Source organism: Triturus cristatus, chromosome 2_2 (genome assembly GCF_964204655.1).
Source record: "Triturus cristatus chromosome 2_2, aTriCri1.1, whole genome shotgun sequence".
NCBI lineage: Eukaryota > Metazoa > Chordata > Amphibia > Caudata > Salamandridae > Triturus > Triturus cristatus.
The window spans coordinates 1,205,756,029-1,205,775,907 of record NC_140582.1 but is presented as its reverse complement, the minus strand read 5'-3'; the positions used below and the strand labels follow the sequence as shown (position 1 = coordinate 1,205,775,907).

The following is a 19,879-nucleotide window of genomic DNA, read 5'->3' as shown; positions in this document are numbered from 1 at the left end:
AGTGCGCAGACCCACCATTAAGAACTTCCTGACAGATCCGCTGCCTCCCAGGAGTAGAGTGGTGGCTACCCCCCGAGTAGCCGCTCAGCTGTTGACCTTCGCTCCGCCCCCGGTAGTGGGGCCGGCAAACCCCGCTGGACAGCAATGCAGCCCCTGGGAACTACGCCACGAGGGAGGACTTGGGTAAGCTCATGGACACGATGAGGACTTTTGTGGCAGAAATCAGAGCAGGTGCGCCAGGGATTAGCTCCCCGCACCGGGGCATCAGCACAAACACGGGGAGGGAGGGGCATTGGCAGCTGCTAGTGCATGGGCACACCAGGGGAACGGGCGGCATCTGCTGCGGCAGCTCCAGAAGTATCCAGGGAGGGGGCAGGTACACCTGGAACCAGTAAGTCAGCAGGAGCATCAGGGGAGATACCAGTGCAACAGGGCTCACCAGCTGTCCCACTAACACAACCAACCCTGAATCATCAGGAAGCACAGGGGCACACCAGCCGCCAAGGGAGGGGTGCCCCTTGCCACCATTGCTGTTACCGCCAGTCCCCTAGCCATCCCGGGGACCCACCAACAGTTCCTCCTCCAACAACCCAGCTGCCCATATCTGTTCCCCCCGCAGCTGAACACGCTGTCAGCCCCCCCGTCCTGTCACCAATGCCCCGCTGCTGTCAGGACGCTGCTCTCTATCTTGGGAGGTGCCGCAGGCAGTCAAGGAAGTAATTTGGAAGCACAAATTCATAGACATTTTTTACCTGCTTATGCTAGGCCAGGAGGGCCTGGACGCCAGAAGGGTTGGGGGAAAAGTTGAGGACAGAAGGTCAAATATCAGCCATGGCCCGAAAAGACCATCAGTAACTGGCTCGCAGCTTTCTCTATCTTGTCCTCGGTAATTATGGAAAAGTTCCCAGAGTTAGGTCAAGGTTTGGTGCAATAGTCCAGGTTGATCCACAACGAAGCCCAGAAGTGGGGGGGAGTGGGTTGGTTGGAAGAAAATGTCCAGGTGCCCCGAGATGGGGTGGGACCAGAAAGAGGTTCAACTATGGATGGACCATATGGGATCCCGCACACTGCAGAGTGTAGTTCCACAGCCCAAAGCGTAAGTGGGGCCCTACACAGGCAAGGGTTCCTTTCAGTCAAGCACACGCAGCTTCAAAATGCCTTTTTGGGGAGAGCGCAGGGTGGGCCAGAGAGGGGGCTTCAGAAGGTCGCCTTTTCAACACAGGTTTATGTACATGGGGAAAAACGTGCAAGTTTTTGCACGCCTGCAGCAAATGTGGGGGGCCACACCCTGCTGTGTCTTGCCACTCAAAGCAGGAGCATCAGCCCGCCGGCAACGGCAGGCAAGACAGCTGAAGTGTCCATGCATGCAGAAAAAAATCAAGCCTCCCCCGCCTGACCACCATGCACAGCGCCTCCCTGGGCTTTGTGACCACACCAGTCAGGGTCAGCAGTCCCCCCGAATGCTTAGTGTCTTCCATGCACGCAGTCAAGAGCCTGTCTCCAGTGCGCCTTACCAACATCACGCCCCTCCTCAGGCGGTACCCCAACAAAGAGGACAGTTTGTTACTGCTGGTTGGTTTTAGTGAAGGTTTCAAGAAGAGGCCGACAACCTCAAATCTACAAGGGAACAACCGGCAGTGGGTCAAGCCAAGGTACCGAAGGACTTCATAGTCTTACCCTTGGGTGTGGTGCCCATGAAGGAACCAGGGGCTTTTAGGCTGATTGACCACCTGTCCTACCCGGAGGGGAAATCGGTTAACCATGGGTTGGAGGAGGGACCATGCTCAGTGACGTAATGTACCCTGGATGTGGCATTGGACTTAGTCAGGAGGATGGGCAGAGGGGCCTGGTTAGCGAAAGCAGACATCAAATCTGCTTTCCGCTTGCTAACGGTCCACCCAAGCAGCCAACACCTGCTAGGTTTCAGGCTGGAGGACAGGTACTTTTACGACAGATGCATGCCCATGGGGTGCGCAGTCAGCTGCGCCTATTTTGAGGCTTACAGTTGCTTCCTGCAGTGGGCCCTCCAGGAAACCCGTGGGGTGAGAGGGGTGACCCATTACCTAGATGACTTCCTTTTCACAGGCAGGAGGGCACGCAGGATTGCAAGAAGGCCCTCACGGACTTTGAGGAGCTGGCCAGTCACCTGGGGGTCCCACTCGCGCCTGGGAAGACACAGGTTCCGGCACATGTTTTAACTTTCCTGGATATTGAGCTGGATACCATTGCCAGAGAGTCCAGGCTGCCACAGGACAAGGTACGAGATTTGGCACAGCAGATCCAATTAGCATTAGGACAGGACAAGGCCCAACTTGGGTTCATCCAGAGCCTCATGGTTAAGCTGAATTTTGCTGCTAGGGTCATACTTTCGGGAAGGGTCTTTGCGCAAAGATTAGCTAGGGCCACTGCCAAAGTGAGGATGAAACATCACATGGTGAGATTGAGAAAGGGGATGAGGAAGGACCTGGGTATATGGGCAGACTTCTTGGCTAATTTAAACGGGTCTGTCATTTGGAGGGCCCCCTGGGCGAGTAGTCCTGAACTAGCACTCTTCACAGATGCAGCAGGCAGAGAAGGTTTTGGGGCAATCTTAGACAGGGAATGGTGTGCTGAGAGATAGCCCAACTGTTAAAAAACACAAAAAGAAGATCACATCGAACATAACAGTGTTAGAATTGTTCTCAATAGAGGTAGCTTTCCACCTGTGGCCTACAGTGCTGGCGGCAATGAGAGTCCTGTTCTGGTCCGACAACCTCGCAGTAGTTCAGACTACCAACTCCCAGTCGGCTAGCTGTCCCCTTGTTTTATGCCTTTTGAGGGAACTGGTGCGGGCCTGCCTGTTTAGCAATGGAGAATGCAGGGCTCGTCACATTCAAGGGGTGTAGAACACAGCAGCTGACGCACGCTCTCGTTTTCAGTGGTGCCATTTCCGGGAGGCGTGGCCGAGAGCAAGAGAGGAGATAACCCCTTTCCCACCACACCTCTGGTTCCTTCTGAAGTGGAACAGCGATTGAGGAGGCTGGGCGAGCTGTCCCTAGCACCCAGGACCAGTAAGCGCTATAGGGCTTTTGTGGCCAGGTTTTGTGCGGTGGTGGGAGCCTGGGAAGATGTGAGGTCACCACTGGAGCTCAGGGTACAGACTTTCATAGTATGGGCCAAGGATAATGGGAAGAGCCACTCCTGGATTTCTGGCCACCTGTCGGCTATCAGTCACCACGCTAGGTTGAGGGGCCAGATCGATCCCACAAAATCCTTTCTGATCAGGGAGGCGCTCAAGGGCTGGGCTAGGATCGAGCTGTGGGCTCCGGACTACAGGTCCCCCATCGACTTCAAGACTCTGCAGGGGATGCTGAACTGGGTGCCCAAGGCTACCCATTCAGTGTTTGAAGCGGCCCTCTTTGCAGCCACCTTTAGCCTGGCTTTCTTTGGGGCCTTTAGGATTGGGGAGTTAGTGGCTAGTTCCAAGCATAACACATTAGGGGTTGACATTGAATGAGAAGGATGCAATACTCTCGGAGGCCTCACTCAAAATCTTAGTAAGGTGGTAAAAAACAGACCAGGCGGGGGAGGAGAGTGTGGTCTTGTTGCAACGACTGGGCGATGGTAGGTATTGCCCAGTGGCCCTGGTCGCCTTCAGGGCAGGCATGTCCGAAGAATGAATTATGCAGGTGGGGCGGTGGGAGTCTCAATGATTTAAAAGATACATCTGGCCTTGAGTTAAACAAGGAAGGGGCCCGGGGACATGGGTAGTCTTGTAAATGCAGTCAATTGTTTAAATGTAAACAGGGTGAACCCATTGTGGCACCAGATGCTGTGTGACTTGCAGTGATGTGTGTGCTGACGTGCAATGTAGTTTTTTAGCGCTAGGTGTGTTCTGACGCAAAAAAACGGTTTTCTACCCCACATTTCTTTATTTACCAGGAACAAAGGTCTTGGTGATTGGCCATTCGGGCGTCGTGAGAGTCACACAGTGGGCAGAGAGCAGGAAATGGAGGCATGGCTTCTCCGCCACCGAGATAAGTTAGCTGGGATACCCGGGTATGCGCTGGGACTGTTTGCTGAGGAAGCTGCAGCAGGGACTATGGGAGGTAGCTCTACACCCAACGTCCTGGTCATATACTTGGGAGGGAATGATCTGACTCTTCTGGGGAGGAAGGTACTCCTTCAAGAAATGAAGGACACAATGTGTAGGCTAAGCAATCAGTTGGGGACATGTGAACTGTGGTGGTCTGAAATAACCCCATGCCTAGTGTGGCAAGGAGCTCGGTCAGGGGAGGCCGTAGAGGTCTCGCGCAGGAGGGTTAACAGCGCTATGCGTAAATTCACTGAGCAAAAGGGGTTTGGCTTTATCAGACATGGGCTACTGCACGCCAAGTCCACAGGATATTTTTAGGAAGATGCGGTACACCTGTCCAGAGTGGGTATGGACTTATTCTTGCTGGACCTGGGGGAGGTCCTGGAAGCAGCAGGATGTAGGTAGGAATGCTGGCCGTGGTGGGGGGTCCTGGCTGTGACGGTGGCCACACCCAGAGCTGTGGCGGAGTTACAGGGCAATCCAGAGGCTTTAAGGTACAGAGGGATACCCTGTGCAGGAGTACAACAGGGTGCAAAGGCCAAATATCCCCAGGGACGTCCCCGCATTGTACCCTGGAGGAGCGACGGCGCCACGTTAGTCCTACGGGCGGCTGTGGACCTGAGCAACCGGGGGTTGCCTGGAACACTCCACCCCTCCCCCAAAATTTGTAAACACCGATTGGTGACGGCCGCGGTGTAATGTGGCTCATCGGGCAGGCGGCGGAGGGGTTGCCCGCCCTTGGATCACCCGTACGATAACACACCATGTTGGCATATTTGTTATGCACATAAACCTGCAGCAATTTTCTCCACAAACAAGGTGTTGTGTGGTTTATTTCCAAATAATATTGCTGTATGCGGGATGGGAAGTGTTGCTGATATTGGCACTATGAATAATTCTAACCCCATAAGCGCCAAGACTTAGCTAGAAAGTAGCTGTCATTAATTAAGACAGAACAGCAAGATGAAAATCAATATTCTGTCTCTGAACGAGCAGCACTAGTCCATCCTTTATGTCTCCGCTGCAGCAGCTCTCGCAAGTCCCCCTAGGAATTCTTTCTCCACGGATCCTGTCTCCCTAATTCGGCAACTCACAGTACAGATGCTCGCCTTTCTCTGCTGGCACACTCATATTCGGGGATCACGGGGCATCTGCCTCTATACCGCTTCCGAGAACAGGTGTTTACCATAAATGGCAGCAGCGTCTGATGGTCGCAGTGTTTCTCCAACCAATGTGAGGTACAGTTTGCTTTCAGACGTTCGGAAAGAAACTAAATATATGTTTAATTCCAGTTGGCATTAGTTACTATAAACCAGTCGGTTCTTCTCTATTCCCAGAGAGGCACTATAAAGTGTGCGCTCCATCGGAGCAAACAATATTCCAAAGTATGCATATTTCCAGTGAGTCCGTTCACATGAAAGGCTGTAATAATACACCAAGCTGCACGTAGGGACTGTGTGCGTGACACTGCTCGTACCCGCAGCAATACTCCATGGGAGTGGACTTCTAAAAAAAAAGGTGAGACCTGCACTCACCATAGCCAATTACAGGCTACTATTTTTACATGACACACAAACACAAGCCAATCTAAAAGTGTAGGAGGAGTCAGACCCCAGAAGTACATACAACGATTGCCACAGTGCAAGCGCTGTAAGCTCGACCTAAAAATAGGCTATGCTCTAGTAAAATTCCAAAACTGTGCAGAAAAGTTTTGTTTTCTGACAAAAGTCTGCCTGTTCCTGAAAGCTGTAAAGATGAGGATTTTAGCACCACAAACCCTTTGTTGATACCTTTTGCAGGGAAAAAAACTACCCCAAAGAGCAAAAAAAGTTTTAGCACAGGGTGTGAAAAGGCCTAGCCATGAAGGGGTTAAAGACGAGGGTCCGGATGCTGTGGTGGAGGGATGGCAAAGGGATGGCAAAGGGGCACACTGAATGTTCTGAGGTGGGCCTCTCGTGCATTGTGCCAGAGATCACACCTGTTATTCGAAGGTGTGCTGGATGTGCACAATGCCTGTTATTGGTCGCTACATGTCAATTTTCTAATTCATGTCAGACAAATGCAAGTAGGAAGCAGCATTAGCATGTCAGGGGGACATGAAACAGGTACTGATAAGGGTAGTCAACATGTGTGCTGATATTCACGCTTTCACGGACAGGGACAGGGATAGCTCGAGATGAACCCCCTCAGACTAAGTTCAGGACTGTGTTCAGCCCCGTCTGATGTCACCAAGCCATATGTTATTCCCAGAAAGAATTGGCCCACATGTATACTTGTTGGGCATTCACACGTGTAGTGTGAAACATTGTTATTCCCCATCCTACTGAGATGTGGCTCGTGCACCACATAGGTGTTGTGTCACCATTGTTTGTGATCCCATACCACACCCAGCTGTGGCTAACGCCACCAGGATCATAACACAGGCCCCGCAACCCCGACAAAATAGTGCAAACTCGACCCAAGCTATGGGAGCGCATGGCGCACAAGTAATGTTACACACCGTCACAAGTGGTCACAGATACGTCAATTTAAATAAAAACACCTGGAATCGATCCTTATCTGGTTCAACGGCCTCAGAGAAAGAGATATGTATATTCCCCATACTATATTGCTCATTGGCCTGCTATTGCTTGCACTCTTAAGAGTGTGTTTGTAACTACAAAGGCCTACTGCATTTTGGGATCTGTAGACGTATGTTAATTATTTCCTTTTCAGTTGTTGAACAGTTAAAAAAAGACTCGCCCAACAACAGGAAAGTGCACTGCAGACTCAAAAATAAACTGTTCTGTCTTTTTTGCTACATTTAAGTTGAAACAATCTTGAAGCTGCTACAGTGCAGTGTGTGATGTTTTCCATGCAGGTTTCTTAGGGTGGTGCCAAAGACAGAAGTTAGATTCCAAATGGCTGAATTGGTGAGATGCTTGGGTGTTCCTAACATTGTCGCCTTGTTTCTTGCCAGGCAGTTTATAATCTAGCTTGTTTACGGTGACATTTATGCAAACTAATTTGCGATTATTAGCTGTATAAATTCTGCTGGTACAGCAACATAGGAGTTACATGGTCCAAGGAGCAAGGCTACATTTGATAAAATTAGGAGTCCACACTGAGAACTGATTGGGTGCTAACTTTTTAATGAAATAAGGAGCCTGGACTACATTTGAAAAAATCAGGAGGCCATATCTAGACCTGAAACCATTCAGGTGAAATTAAGAATCAGCCCCCCTTCCCTTGTAATGTAAGCGAAAGAGTACTTATCTTGTGTTCATGATTAACAGATCATCTCGCCATGGAAATAGTGTTCCACTCAAGGGTTTTTCGTTAATGCACTCTGGGCGGTGTGGTCCTGATTTTCCCCAGTTCTTCCAATTGAGCAAACACAGCTGAAAGCAATGCTTTGTAAAACAAAGACCTAAGATTGGAGCCCTGTGCTATTGGTGACATTGAGCCTTCTTGGAACCTCGCGCCTTCCAGACGCAGCCGTACTGCTGTTGAAATGCCATGGCAATCTACCCTGTCTCAAGCTTGTTACTGTCACGGAAGTGTGAGGTCAGGTTGTCCAGATGAACAAGCTTTAATTTGTCTTCCTCACGTGTTCTTTAGAACTCTCTCTTACACCCCAATGCCAACGTTGGCAGCTCATATCGGCTCTTTGCTGGGAGACAGTGCGAAGTGCTGATAGTGCACAACACACTTTTCAACCCTGTCAGTTGGCAAATATGTCATAGACCAGGTCCTGAGAAATAAGTGCCGGTGCTAAGCACAGGAAACCACTGGCACAAATTAAGCACTGCTGTTGCCTCAAATTTAAGCAGCGATAGTGTCAATTCCAGCTGAACCAAAATATGGAAGAGTGGAAGGCTTCCCTTGGCACCTGAATTAGCACCAGAAACAGGTGTTTTTTTTATTTTTTACTCCAAAACAGTAGTTGCACAGGGGTCAGAGGTGCCTGCTGGTCTACTGACATTCATTGGCGTGGACGAGGTGTTGTCACGGGTTGTGGTGACGGTGGGACTGTCAAAGGTCGTCAAGCTGCCTAATCCTCTGGCTAAAGACTTGGAACATTTAGGAGAGGGGAGCACTGTAAGCTGAAGTCTTGGACTGACTTGGGGGATCCTCTGTGTTATCAGTAGTTCCCACACTTCCCAGCTTATTCTGTCTATGCCTTGTAGGGACCGAGGGCTCCCTCTTTGTTCTGCCTGCTCTCATGGCTCCTATTGTGGCAGTGGTCAATAGAGGTGAACCACGCCTCTCCTCTACAGACGTTTCCTGCTTGAACGTCAGTTCCCTCATTATCACATGACCAGTCATGATCCAGTGGTACCAAAATCTCTGACAGGATAAAAAAGGCCCCTCGCCAATCAGGGGGGCCCTATTTTCTTAATAATTCAGTACTTCTGGACTCACGTGGGAACAACCTTCCAGATATACCATAACTTTTTAACCCCAAAACGAGCAACTCTTGAAACGTGAATTTCTTCAAAAAGGATTTACACAGTATCCCTAAAAAGAAAGTTTCTGAGTAAAGTTCAAAGTTTTTGCCAAATTTGGTGAAATTAGTTGAGCTGTTTTATTTGTATCTAAGTGCAAAGTTTCCCAGTGCAATTAACATAGGAAATTTATTTTTTGGGACTCGTCCCTTTTTTCTGTCCCTCACTTAACTGAGCGCCTCAAACTTTTCATGAAGAAGCTGAGGGGGATGAACATATTTGGGAACAATTTTGAGCAGATACGTCAAAGAGCGCAAAAGTTATTAGAAAAACAAAAAACACTCTTTTCGATAGAAACTTTGACCTAGCTAAAACTACAAAGTGATGACGGCCACTGTGTGATGTATCAATCAATACCACTGCAACTGCATTGTAAAGTCCTGAGTAGTACAACAATGCATTGTAAAAGTCAACGTGTTGTAATGCCTGCAGGGTAAAGGTGTGTGTGGTATTGAGTGATATTCAAAGTGGGATCCCACATCCTATGAAGAAGGACACAGATGTAACATGCATTCATAACGCACTCTGGTGCAAAGAGGTAGCTCAGTTATGAACACCATGCCGAATTACACCATCAATGAAGGTTGACAGTCAAGGGTGAAGGATACAGGCCTGTACCCCCGAACTAGGGCCAGCAGTCGTTTACCATCACTCTATAGCTTTAAGGGACAGATGTCTCCTACTGAGGGTGTGTGGGTACAATTGGTGTGTGATCACTTCTACAGGCCTTAAACCTTACCAGCTCATTTTTGGCCCTCACAACTTGGTCCCCAGCGAGTACCTCAAGCTACTGCTCATAACCCGGGCTTTTGTATTTGACCTGGGTGTCTGTTCTGGTACCACAGGTGGGCAAATTAATTATCTTCCTTCTGCTTTCTGCTGCTAAGACACTTGTACAAGATTTTACCTTATTCGTCTAGCGTGTCTTGCAGTGCTTTATTTGAGCTGGTGGTTTCAGGTGCTCGGCACCAGCACTTAATTGTTAACACCGGCACTTATGGCTGCTGCTACATGGTGGCGCTATTAGTGTAATTTAGAGATGTGCTCACACAACAGTCAATATGCATTAAAACAACTAATACATGCTTCACAAGCCATTCTTATAGCTTTGGGGGTCCACAAAGTCTGAACTGTCACACTTGGAGCAATGTGATGGTTGGTAGTTGTGTTGGTACTGTCATTTGCAGCGATGGCAGGGGCAGTGGGGGAGACAAGCTGAAGAGGCTCCTGACGAGGGCACTGGCACGTATTGTGTTAAAAATTAAGCACTGGACTGTCTTGAATGAATGATCATCTTATAGAGCGCCAACTGTGCCCAAAGGCGTCAAGGAGCAAGGCATAAAACAAGTGGTCAAGAATAATAGAGATGAAGCTTCAGATATTAAAGTGCGATGAGCCATATTTTTTAAGATTTACAAAAGGGTACATGCGACTCTTGACAAGAGATCATTAGAGGAAGAGTGTTCCAGAGCTTAGAGGCGGCGACAGCAATGGCTCTTCCCCTCACCTAGCTCTCCTAAACCTGGGGACTACCAGCCAATTTCTATTGGCAGACCACAGCTGTTTGGTGGGGACTTACCATTGGAAGAGTCTTTTGATCCCTTCAGGACCAGACCCATGAAGAGCGCTATAAACAATCCATAGGGCCTTAAACAAAATTCTCTTTCTCAGAGGAAACCAATGTAATTTATAAATTAGCGGAGACTGAGTGGAGTTTAGGAAGATCCTTCATGAGTCTTGCTGCTGCATTCTGGACAAGTTGCAGTTTGTGAATTGATCCTTTGTTAATATCCAGATAGAGGGCATTACAATAATCCAGCCAGGACAAGATCAGGGGATCGGCTACCTGCTTTCGAGACGAGAGAGAAAGACATGGAAAAATCTTCTTCAAGATCCTGTTGATCCCGAAACAGGTCTAAGCAGTTCTATTGACCTGGGGCTCGAAAGGAAGTGAACTGGTGACTATCACACCCAGATTCTTTGCTGATACGGCAGGCCAGGGTCATTGTCCAAGTATTTCAGGCCACCGGGAGTGTGACCATAAAGATTGTTGAGGCCAAAAAACCAGGACCTAAGTTTTATCACCATTGAGTCGTAAATAGCTGTTTATCGTCCAATCAGCCACGGCCCGCATGCAGCTTTTGAAATTGTTTGCGGATGCTTCAATGCTGTTTGTGATAGACACAATTATTTGTGTGTCATCAGCATAAGACAGAGCCTCGAGCCTGAAAGATCTGATTACTTTGGCCAACGGAGAGACATAACTGTTAAATAAGGTGGGACTCAATGAGGAACCTTGTGAAACTCCACAGAAGGTGGAAATGGAGTCGGAATAAAATTGGTAAATTTTTACTTTTTGTGACCTATCTGAAAGAAATGAGGACAAAAGCTCCAAGGCGGAGCCTGATACCTCAATTTCTTGACGATGGTTAATCAGCCTTGTTGGCGAGATGGTATCAAAAGCGGCAGATAGGTCCAAAAGTATTAACAGAGAAGGACGCCCAGCATCTACTTGGGTACGTATGTTGTTTACTGCCAATGTTAGGGCCATCTCAGAGCTGTGGCCACTCCTGAAGCCATATTGGGCGCCATCAAGCAGGCGGTGTTGTTCCAGGTGGGGAACAACCTTTACAACGCAACTTTCACAACGCACTACCATTACAACGAAACTGTTACAACGCAAGTGGATTTACAACGCATGCCATTACAACGCAAGTCTTTACATCGACTTGCGCTAGATGGCGTGCTAACATTACAAATAGTGTGGTTTACTATCCCAACACCTTCCCTACTGTTAAGTGGACTGGAGTTGGAATAGTAAATTACACTTTTCTAATGTTAGCACGCCATCTAGTGCAAGTCGATGTAAAGACTTGCGTTGTAATGGCATGCATTGTAAATCCACTTGCGTTGTAACAGTTTCATTGTAACAGCATGCGTTGTAACAGCATGCGTTGTAACGTCATACATCCTTCCAGGTAGTTGCTTTGTTGGGTATTTAGGTGCTTCTAAAGAATTTTGGCTGGGACTGGTAGTAGCGAAATGGGCCAATAATTTTTAGGTTCCAAAGGGATGTATGACATTACAACGCATGCTGTTACAACGCATGCTGTTACAACGAAACTGTTACAACGCAAGTGGATTTACAAGGCATGCCATTACAACGCAAGTCTTTACATCGACTTGCACTAGATGGCGTGCTAACATTAGAAAAGTGTAATTTACTATTCCAACTCCAGTCCACTTAACAGTAGGGAAGGTGTTGGGATAGTAAACCACACTATTTGTAATGTTAGCACGCCATCTAGCGCAAGTCGATGGAAAGACTTGCGTTGTAATGGCATGCGTTGTAAATCCACTTGCGTTGTAACAGTTTCGTTGTAATGGTAGTGCGTTGTAAAAGTTGCGTTGTAAAGGTTGTTCCCCGTTCCAAAGGGTCTAGGTTAGTTTCCGTTAATAAAGGCTTAATCACCGCTGTTTTCCAATTAAGAGGAAAAGCCCTGATGAGATGGCCAGATTAAGCGTGGACGTTAGGTGGGGGACAATCATCTCCCTTCCTAATTTTATAATTTTCAGAGGGCAAGTTTGCAAACCTGACCCAAATATAATTCCCCCTAAAAGATACACTTACTCATGAGACAAGGGAGGAAAGATGGACAATGTGTCATCCCTCTCGTCTAATTTGGGAGGGTTATACAATTCAGAGATAGAAATATGAGACGTGTTAGTGAGCTGATGATTCAGTCAACCATTCTCAGCTGAGTTTACTATTATAATTCTCTTTTTTGATTTTGCCTCTGTATCTCACTCAGAGACTAGTGTTGTCCAACTTCTACATCTAGCTGATTTAGCGGTTGGCACGCCCATCATTTTCCCCACCTGTCTTAAACCTTTACTCTGGCTGCCTATTTTCAAGATGATTCTTGTTCTGTCAATGTGTATCATTTTCAAAGCTCTCCATCGTTTAGGCTCAGCCTATTTATTGCAGAAACTGTTCCGCTAGGCACCTAGCCCTTCTCTTAGATCAGGGTTCTCTCTAAAGTAGGTCCTGGAGGGCCGGATCCATGCCTAATTTATAAGGTAACTACCTTTATCTAAATGGGGATATGCTAAAAATCTGGCATGGATCCGGCCCTCAAGGACGAACTTTGGAGAACCCTGTCTTAAATCATCCAATGCCCATCTGTTGTCGGTTCCTAAGTTTCGTCATCCTTGGACAAGCAGCCAGTCATTGAAGATTCAGAAAGCTCAACACTGGCCATCACTGGAATCCATGACCCATGAATTTGAGGGGGATATTCAGCGGCTTCCTTTCGACAAAGCCCTGAAGTTCTGGCTCTACACGTCTTAACCTGCTGCTTGGTCTGTCTCAGTTTTTCCGTCAGCTCCGGGACACCTTTTAGGCAATTTCCCACATTATAAATTGCTAAAATAAATAAATAAATGCAGAAGATGGTCTTACGTTTTTTGGATTAAAACATTGGGAGACAAAATCGTGAGGTACAATAAAGACAGGAAAACTAGTGAAAATCAAAATGATTACAAGCAAGTAATAAAGGGTGAGGATAAGTGTCAAAGTGAGGTGTAGAGTAGCCAGGTAAATGGAAAGACTAAGGTCAAGGGTGCTCCATAAACACTACAGGGAATCCAAGATTTACCTCGGAATAAGTGACAAGCTGTTTGTACAAATAGTGGAAAGAAGAGACCTAAAATTAATCACTCCTAGATATATTGCCTCAAAATGTAATTCCTGTGCAAAATAAATAAATCCATATGGAGTGCACCTAAGGTGACTTGGGACTAAGTTCAGCTGAGCAGTGACTTACTTGGGAAAGTAGGAAAAAATCTGCTGGGAATAACATCTTTTTTCTGCCTAGTTGATAATCTGGAAAAAGAAATAGTTCAACAGCCATTGATCTGTCCCGCTCCCGTTGCACTAGTATGCTTCTGACATTGTGTTGTCTGTCGTGTTTAGTAGCGTTGGGTCGCCTGTCCCTGGAACAAATTCCTGCCAAACCACTGTTGTCTGCTACCAGATGGATGAATAAAGTCTTGGCTCCCAGAGTGCCTTTGCCGAAGAAAACAGGAAGAACAAGGACACCCCTCCACCTGCTGCCTTTAGTTCCTGTGATCACGTATAATTTACTGGTTGGAAGATCAGGCATTGCATCTTTCAGCGAATCTCCTCTTCCTTAAATGCTGTAGAAGGTGGACTCTAAACTGCACAAGATGGTGAAAGAGGGTCCCTGGTAAAGGTGTGGCCAGGGCACTACATAGCCAACTCTACCATCATGCAAGGTCCACATAGCATGTGTCTTCTGCAGGAGACCCACCAGGTGAATCCTTATCCTGATGGCCCACATTTCTGGTAAGAATGCCCTCTAATCAGCATCCATTGTATCCATATTCCTGGATTAGCTTGAGCTGAGACTATGTGCGCTTTCTTGGAGACTCCAATGAGGTACGGCGGTGGGTGACAGAACCTTCTTCCTGGAGCTGAAACGAATGTCAAGATTCTCCACGAAAAGTATTGATTGGTACGCTTGGTTACAATTTGATGAATGGCTCTGCACAGTCCTTCCTGCATGCATATCTCTAGAAACAGTCGGAGGAGTCATTCACAATTAACTAAGAGGCATCTATTGCATATGTGTCAGACTTAGACTAGCGTAAATCGTCTTTAGGGTTGCTTATTCATTCTTGTCAAATGGAGAAGATGCCTCAACATCCTCTGTTATGAAAGGCACATCGCCTGTGAAGTTTGCAAACTGGCAAACTGGGTCAAGAGGTGTTTACTGGCCCTTAAACGGAGACTTGGGTGCTCTTCAATACCAATCCCTCCAAAGCAGGTTCCACACTACAGTGGCAGCAACAGGGAGCTTTGGAATGGAAGGACAAACAACTCTTGGAACCAGGAATGAAAAGTATTGGCTGGTGTTGTTAAAACCTACCCTCCGATGAATGGGTGAGAGTCCAGCACAGACTCCAGCTCTGATCTCTAAGCATACTTGGTCTTCAGAACTGTGTCCTTACTGTCACATTATGTCAAAGGCCTAAACAAAATACACACGGTGTGGCACTGCTGTTTACATTTGACCAACGCCTCCAACAGTGACTGAAGACAGGACCTTTGTCGTTCTGAACATCTGTTTGGGGGGTCAGGGCTATCATGGTGGTTCCTGTTTTTCTCCATCCCCTCTTACCTGTGTTGTGAGTGTGAAAAGCTTTACATTTTGACTGTGTGTTGGATTCTGTAGAGAATAACATAAATATCTGCCCAAAATAAATCTTCACGTGAGCCCCCAAGGATGTCTTCCTCACAGGTAGAATCATGACCTGTTCGGGAGACAAGTAAAGCATATGCCAGGCTGGGAATGGAGAGTAGGGGCATGGATGATACACTACTGCTCCAGGCTGGAAATGTAGGCTGGAAATGTAGAGTAGGTGCATGGATGACACAGTGCTGCTCCACAGTGCCTGATACTTCCATGAACCCGGTGGCCTACATCACGGTGCTTACAGGGAAGAGTGTGTACCCACCCTGGGGCCAGGTACGTTTGAGACAAGTTTCAAGTCCTGAAGAGGCCGTCAGAGCAGAGCATAGGGAATATTCTGGGGGGAAAAAAGCTAATGAGTATTCCTTGCCTTTCCAGATATTTGGCTCACAAAAGACACTCTGATAATAGATTAAAAAAGAAAATAAATGTTTTCTTAGATCTTTACCTACTCTAGTGGGGGCATGGTTTTTTGTTCTGAGTAGGAAGAGTTTGTCTCCTTTCCTATACGTTCAAGGTCTCTCTTCCCTCTCTGAGAGCAGAGCACTCTGTGGACCCTGCCTGGGGGTATATTTGGTTCAAATCATTCTGGAAAAGCGGTAATAAAAACGTGAATGCTCACCAAGCGCCGTCTTCGTGGCTCTTAAGACTCCTCTGGCATTTTCCTCTTTCGTTTTCAACATCCGGACAGCAACTTGAGTCAATTCGATATTTTTCAGTATTTGGAAACCTTAATGCATGGAGGAGAATAATATGATATAAAAGCTTTGATAATAACAACGAAACAACATCAATAAAACCAACAACAACAAAACAACAATAACAACAATGTCTTTTTTCCTGCTTTTCACAGATGGAGTGATTACAACGACAATCGTTAGATTTATAGTAAGGAGCAGCTATCTGCCCTTACTGCATAGTAGTGTAGGGAATAACCCTTGTACTTTCTTAATCTTCCAGGGGGCCCACGCCCTGAAGAAAGTCCGTGCACCCTTTATGGGGCAGCAAGGACAGAAACATGTTGGCAATAGGGTCCTAGGACCATAATATCCCTGGAAATCCTCTATTCTTGTTTTTACTATCAGTGCCAGACCCAAGAATAAAGGGAAACTGGGGTCTGACACCGATTCGTAATCTTTAACCCCCTGGCCAAATATCATTTCAATAAGTGCTCCCTGAAATAATGGTTGAGCCCACCCTGACTTTTAGGCGTCGGGGTGTCCCGATGATGAAGCATGACACCTCAAGGGTGTGTGAGGGAATATCATAACAAAAGGACTTGCTTCCTTTCCCACACTTATGTGGTGTTACACACTTCAAATAGGGTATACCATCGTCCCATCAATAGCAATTTGTTTTAGTTAGCTACACATATTGTTTGCTGACTGGTCAAACACGGGAGTACTTATAGTGACATAGTGTTAACCCACGGGAGGGTGTACTCCCTCATTGAGTTCCTCTCGGCCCCTCGCCAAACTAGGAGTCTTTCCTTGTAAGGTATGTGAATTATGTACTCTCAGCCATGTCATATGTATTCAGACCATGCAAGAAAATACTGCAGTTTTTGCCAAAAGACAGTCAGCGCACAGTGATTACATCACTTACTATGACTAGGCTAGACTATTGTAATAGCCTATACCTGCACATTCAGTACCGCTTTTGCCCAAACTCCAACTTCTGCAGAACGCGGCTGTGAGACTGCTTACCGGCACATCTAAATTTGCATTTGTCTACAGTGATATCCGAAGACTTCACTGGTTCTCCGTCAAGAAACGAGTACAGTTTAAATCCCTCTGTTTGGTACACAAAGCCCTACAAGGCTCATTTGAAGAGGCAATTCCAGTGGTATAGGCCTAAAAGACCACTCCGCTCCCTTGGAGCGAAATTGGTGACAGTACCACGTACAAAAAAAAGCTAGTTGGGGAGACAGAAGGTTTGTTGCATGCGTGGCAAAAGCTTCCCTTCCATTTGAGGAGCATCACTGACTTACTTGGATTCAGGAAGGCCTTAAAAACCTGGCTTTTTGATTGATTACCCGGTCTTAAACTATACATCACTCAGAGGATTGTTGCTAGCGCCAGGACACCCTAGGGTAACAGTCGCGCTTTACAAATGTCTCTAACATAACATACGTGTCAGATCCATGAGGAACTAACGTCCATCCGCTTTGCAGATTCTTTCCCCTCTAGTGGCATACTGTAAACAACTCAGATGCCTCCTTATAGACACTTCTCTTACACTCCCACGTGTCGAAAGTGCTCCCTTCCCCATTCACTCTTGGCAGAAGGAAATCTCTATCTCAAGAGTGGCAAAGATAGGAGGAAATCCCACGAAGTATCAAGATTGTTGATGTTCCCAAACTTTGCAAGGAAACCCAGCCCTGAAACGACAACACCTTGCCCTTTGAGCATGATCACTCGTGTGCAATGTGATTCCATATGCATTGTGCTGTAAAATTGCAGGAGTAAAAAGGGTTTATGAGTACAAAGTCAACTTCAGTGAATGCCTTGCACTAATAAAGCAAGCCTTTTACTGTATATATGAATGCCTAACGTGCATGCACTTTGAATCAAACTCATCAAGTTAACTTCAAGTATCGAAATAATAGAAAACTCCAAGTAGAATTTAAATTAAATAGATCCCGAATGTATAGATATATGCAAGTACCAGAGGAGCTGGTTAAAAAGAAGATAGGGGACTAAACCCAAAGGATGAATCCCCTTAGAGGAAAGGGTACTGAATTCTACACTAGGCAAAGGGGCCATATCTGCCACTTACTATATTGAGTAACAAGTCGAAACGGTTAATCCGATGTACTAAAGGGAAAGATATATTGGTGGACAAAATGAGGCAACTTGGGAAGAAGCATTCGCCTGCTCTAGAGAGATATCAATCAGGATGAACTTAAAACCCTCAGTACATTCACTGTTGCTTGGTCGCAAAAACAATAATTGTCTCAGATGATATATACATGTACCACCCCATTTTGTGTTTATTGTCTCGTATGTCCATGTAGGAAGATATACATATGCAGTACGATACACCAGACTAAATGCAGAATTTTAGAACACGCAAGAGCAATTGAAAAACATGACTTTTCATATCCTGTCGCAAGACATTTTGCACAGTTCCACCAGAGCGACAGGAATCTATTAAGGTTTTTTAGCATAGATCATGTGCCTGCACCCGAGAGGGGTGGCAACAGAGAGTTGAAATTGCGCAGGCTAGAGTCCCGATGCATAGTGGATATACAAGCAAAAGCCCCATGGGGATTAAAAACAGAGGAAGAGCTGGCAATCCACTTGGGATAGAGTCGCATTCTATACTGACAATGTAGTTAGATGGTCAGACTGATTGACTGGAATTATTTCTGCTTTATGAGGAATAAAGGTACATCGTGTAAATAGGTGAATAAAAGAATGTTATCATCGTTAAGTAGTATTGAAATGCAATGAAATCTTCTGCAATGATATGCTGGTCTTCATATGATTCACAAACAATTGTGAAGTACAATTGCCCATTCAGGGCTCAATTATGGCTAATGTGCTTTACAATTGTTAGCAAACAATATTTGGTTTACTTTATCTGCGAAGTAGAGTTTCTAGAATATGATTGTAGAATTGACATTGTCAGATTACCATGTTAAATCTACCAATATCTGGAGAATGTATATATAATTGAATCATGCAGTTATTAATTATTATTTGAACATATTGAATTAGTTTATAAACTGAGTCTGTTCACAAATGATTAATTGCTCATCCAGATCTTAATTATGCTGAAGAGATTTATCAAGCACATTTATTTAATTTAAAACTTTATTTAAATGTCAGTGAAACTTCTTTTCTAAGATGGCACCTGAGAAAGTGCAAGTTGAGTTGTCCTTCACTTATGTTTGTAACGAAAGACGGAATTTTGGAGGACACATGCTGTCTTGTTTCTATGTTCAGGAATGAATTAAAAAATGCACCTCTCCCCGTTCCTACTCGCAGTGGAAAAAGGTGCTTTGCCAAAACGTGTCCTGTCCCCTTTTATGATTTTGCATTAAGCAAATAAATGAACTGAATTCACCCTGAAAGCTGTGTGCGGTCGTCTTGTTTCCCGGCGAGACAAGTGGGAGCTATATATATATATACACACACACACACACCATGGTCCTGTTCCGAATTGGGGCGTGGACTAGTGTTTTGATCTCAAGACAGTTATATATAATGGTATGGGATGCAGCACAAATTTTTCAAGATATGGTCCTCATGTAGAGAGCATGAGGACAAGGCCTTGTCCTCAAACATTCCAGCCTGCTCAATATTAGCTCAGGCTCTGTGGTATAGAAAAAGCAGCTCTATCGAAGTAAGTATTTATGTATGTTTAGAAGCTATATGATGATTGGCTTGATGTTTACATGGATCAGCCATAGGTGATAGGGGATGTGTATGCCTCACCTTATCGATTGGCAAACAAAAGCGTGTGCTATGATCATTTACTGCATATCGTAGTCTTCTGATGATCTGGCCCGCTCCAAATCGGTAAATCAAGCATGCAACCTAGGAGTTCCCTTTAATGGCAATTGCTCATTCTCCTTGCAGATACATTCACCAGTGGCAACTGAAAGGGATCCTGCTGCTGTTACAATGCTCCCAGAAAATGGCCTTTATCATCACTGCGGTCATGGGCCACTTGGATTGCAGCAATAGCCTAGATGCAAGCCTCCCCCACATATCCCTCACTAAAGTCCGAATACAAAATTACGATGCTGGCTTTTTATTGATTAAAGCACCATGCTCATACTCCATCTGTACTCGGGTCTCCTCTCTGGCTCTCAGTGAGAGAGAGAAAGGGGTCTATTTAAAATCCTCTGTCTTATTCACAGAGCCCAAGACAGCCTACTTGCTCCATCAACGGAACCGGAGTTACAGGTCAGCTAACAAAGGCAGCTGCCACCCACAAACTGAGGTACAAAAGCTCCCTGGTGTAAGCTTGTAAGCTGTGTTAAGGTCGCCTTTGGAACTAGGAATGTAATTGCGTTCTGGATTCCATTCAGT

General features: G+C 46.1%; 1 protein-coding gene across 2 annotated transcripts in view; it reads right to left on the bottom strand.

Annotated features, from left to right (window-relative positions):
- Positions 1 to 19,879, bottom strand: part of LOC146863398 (uncharacterized) — a 689,894-nt gene that overhangs the window by 154,712 nt on the left and 515,303 nt on the right. For both annotated transcript variants that reach the window (XM_085642823.1, XM_085642822.1), the window contains exon 5: positions 15,460 to 15,567. In XM_085642823.1, the coding sequence (XP_085498949.1) occupies positions 15,460 to 15,567 (108 nt within the window). The remainder of the gene's footprint in view (positions 1 to 15,459; positions 15,568 to 19,879) is intronic.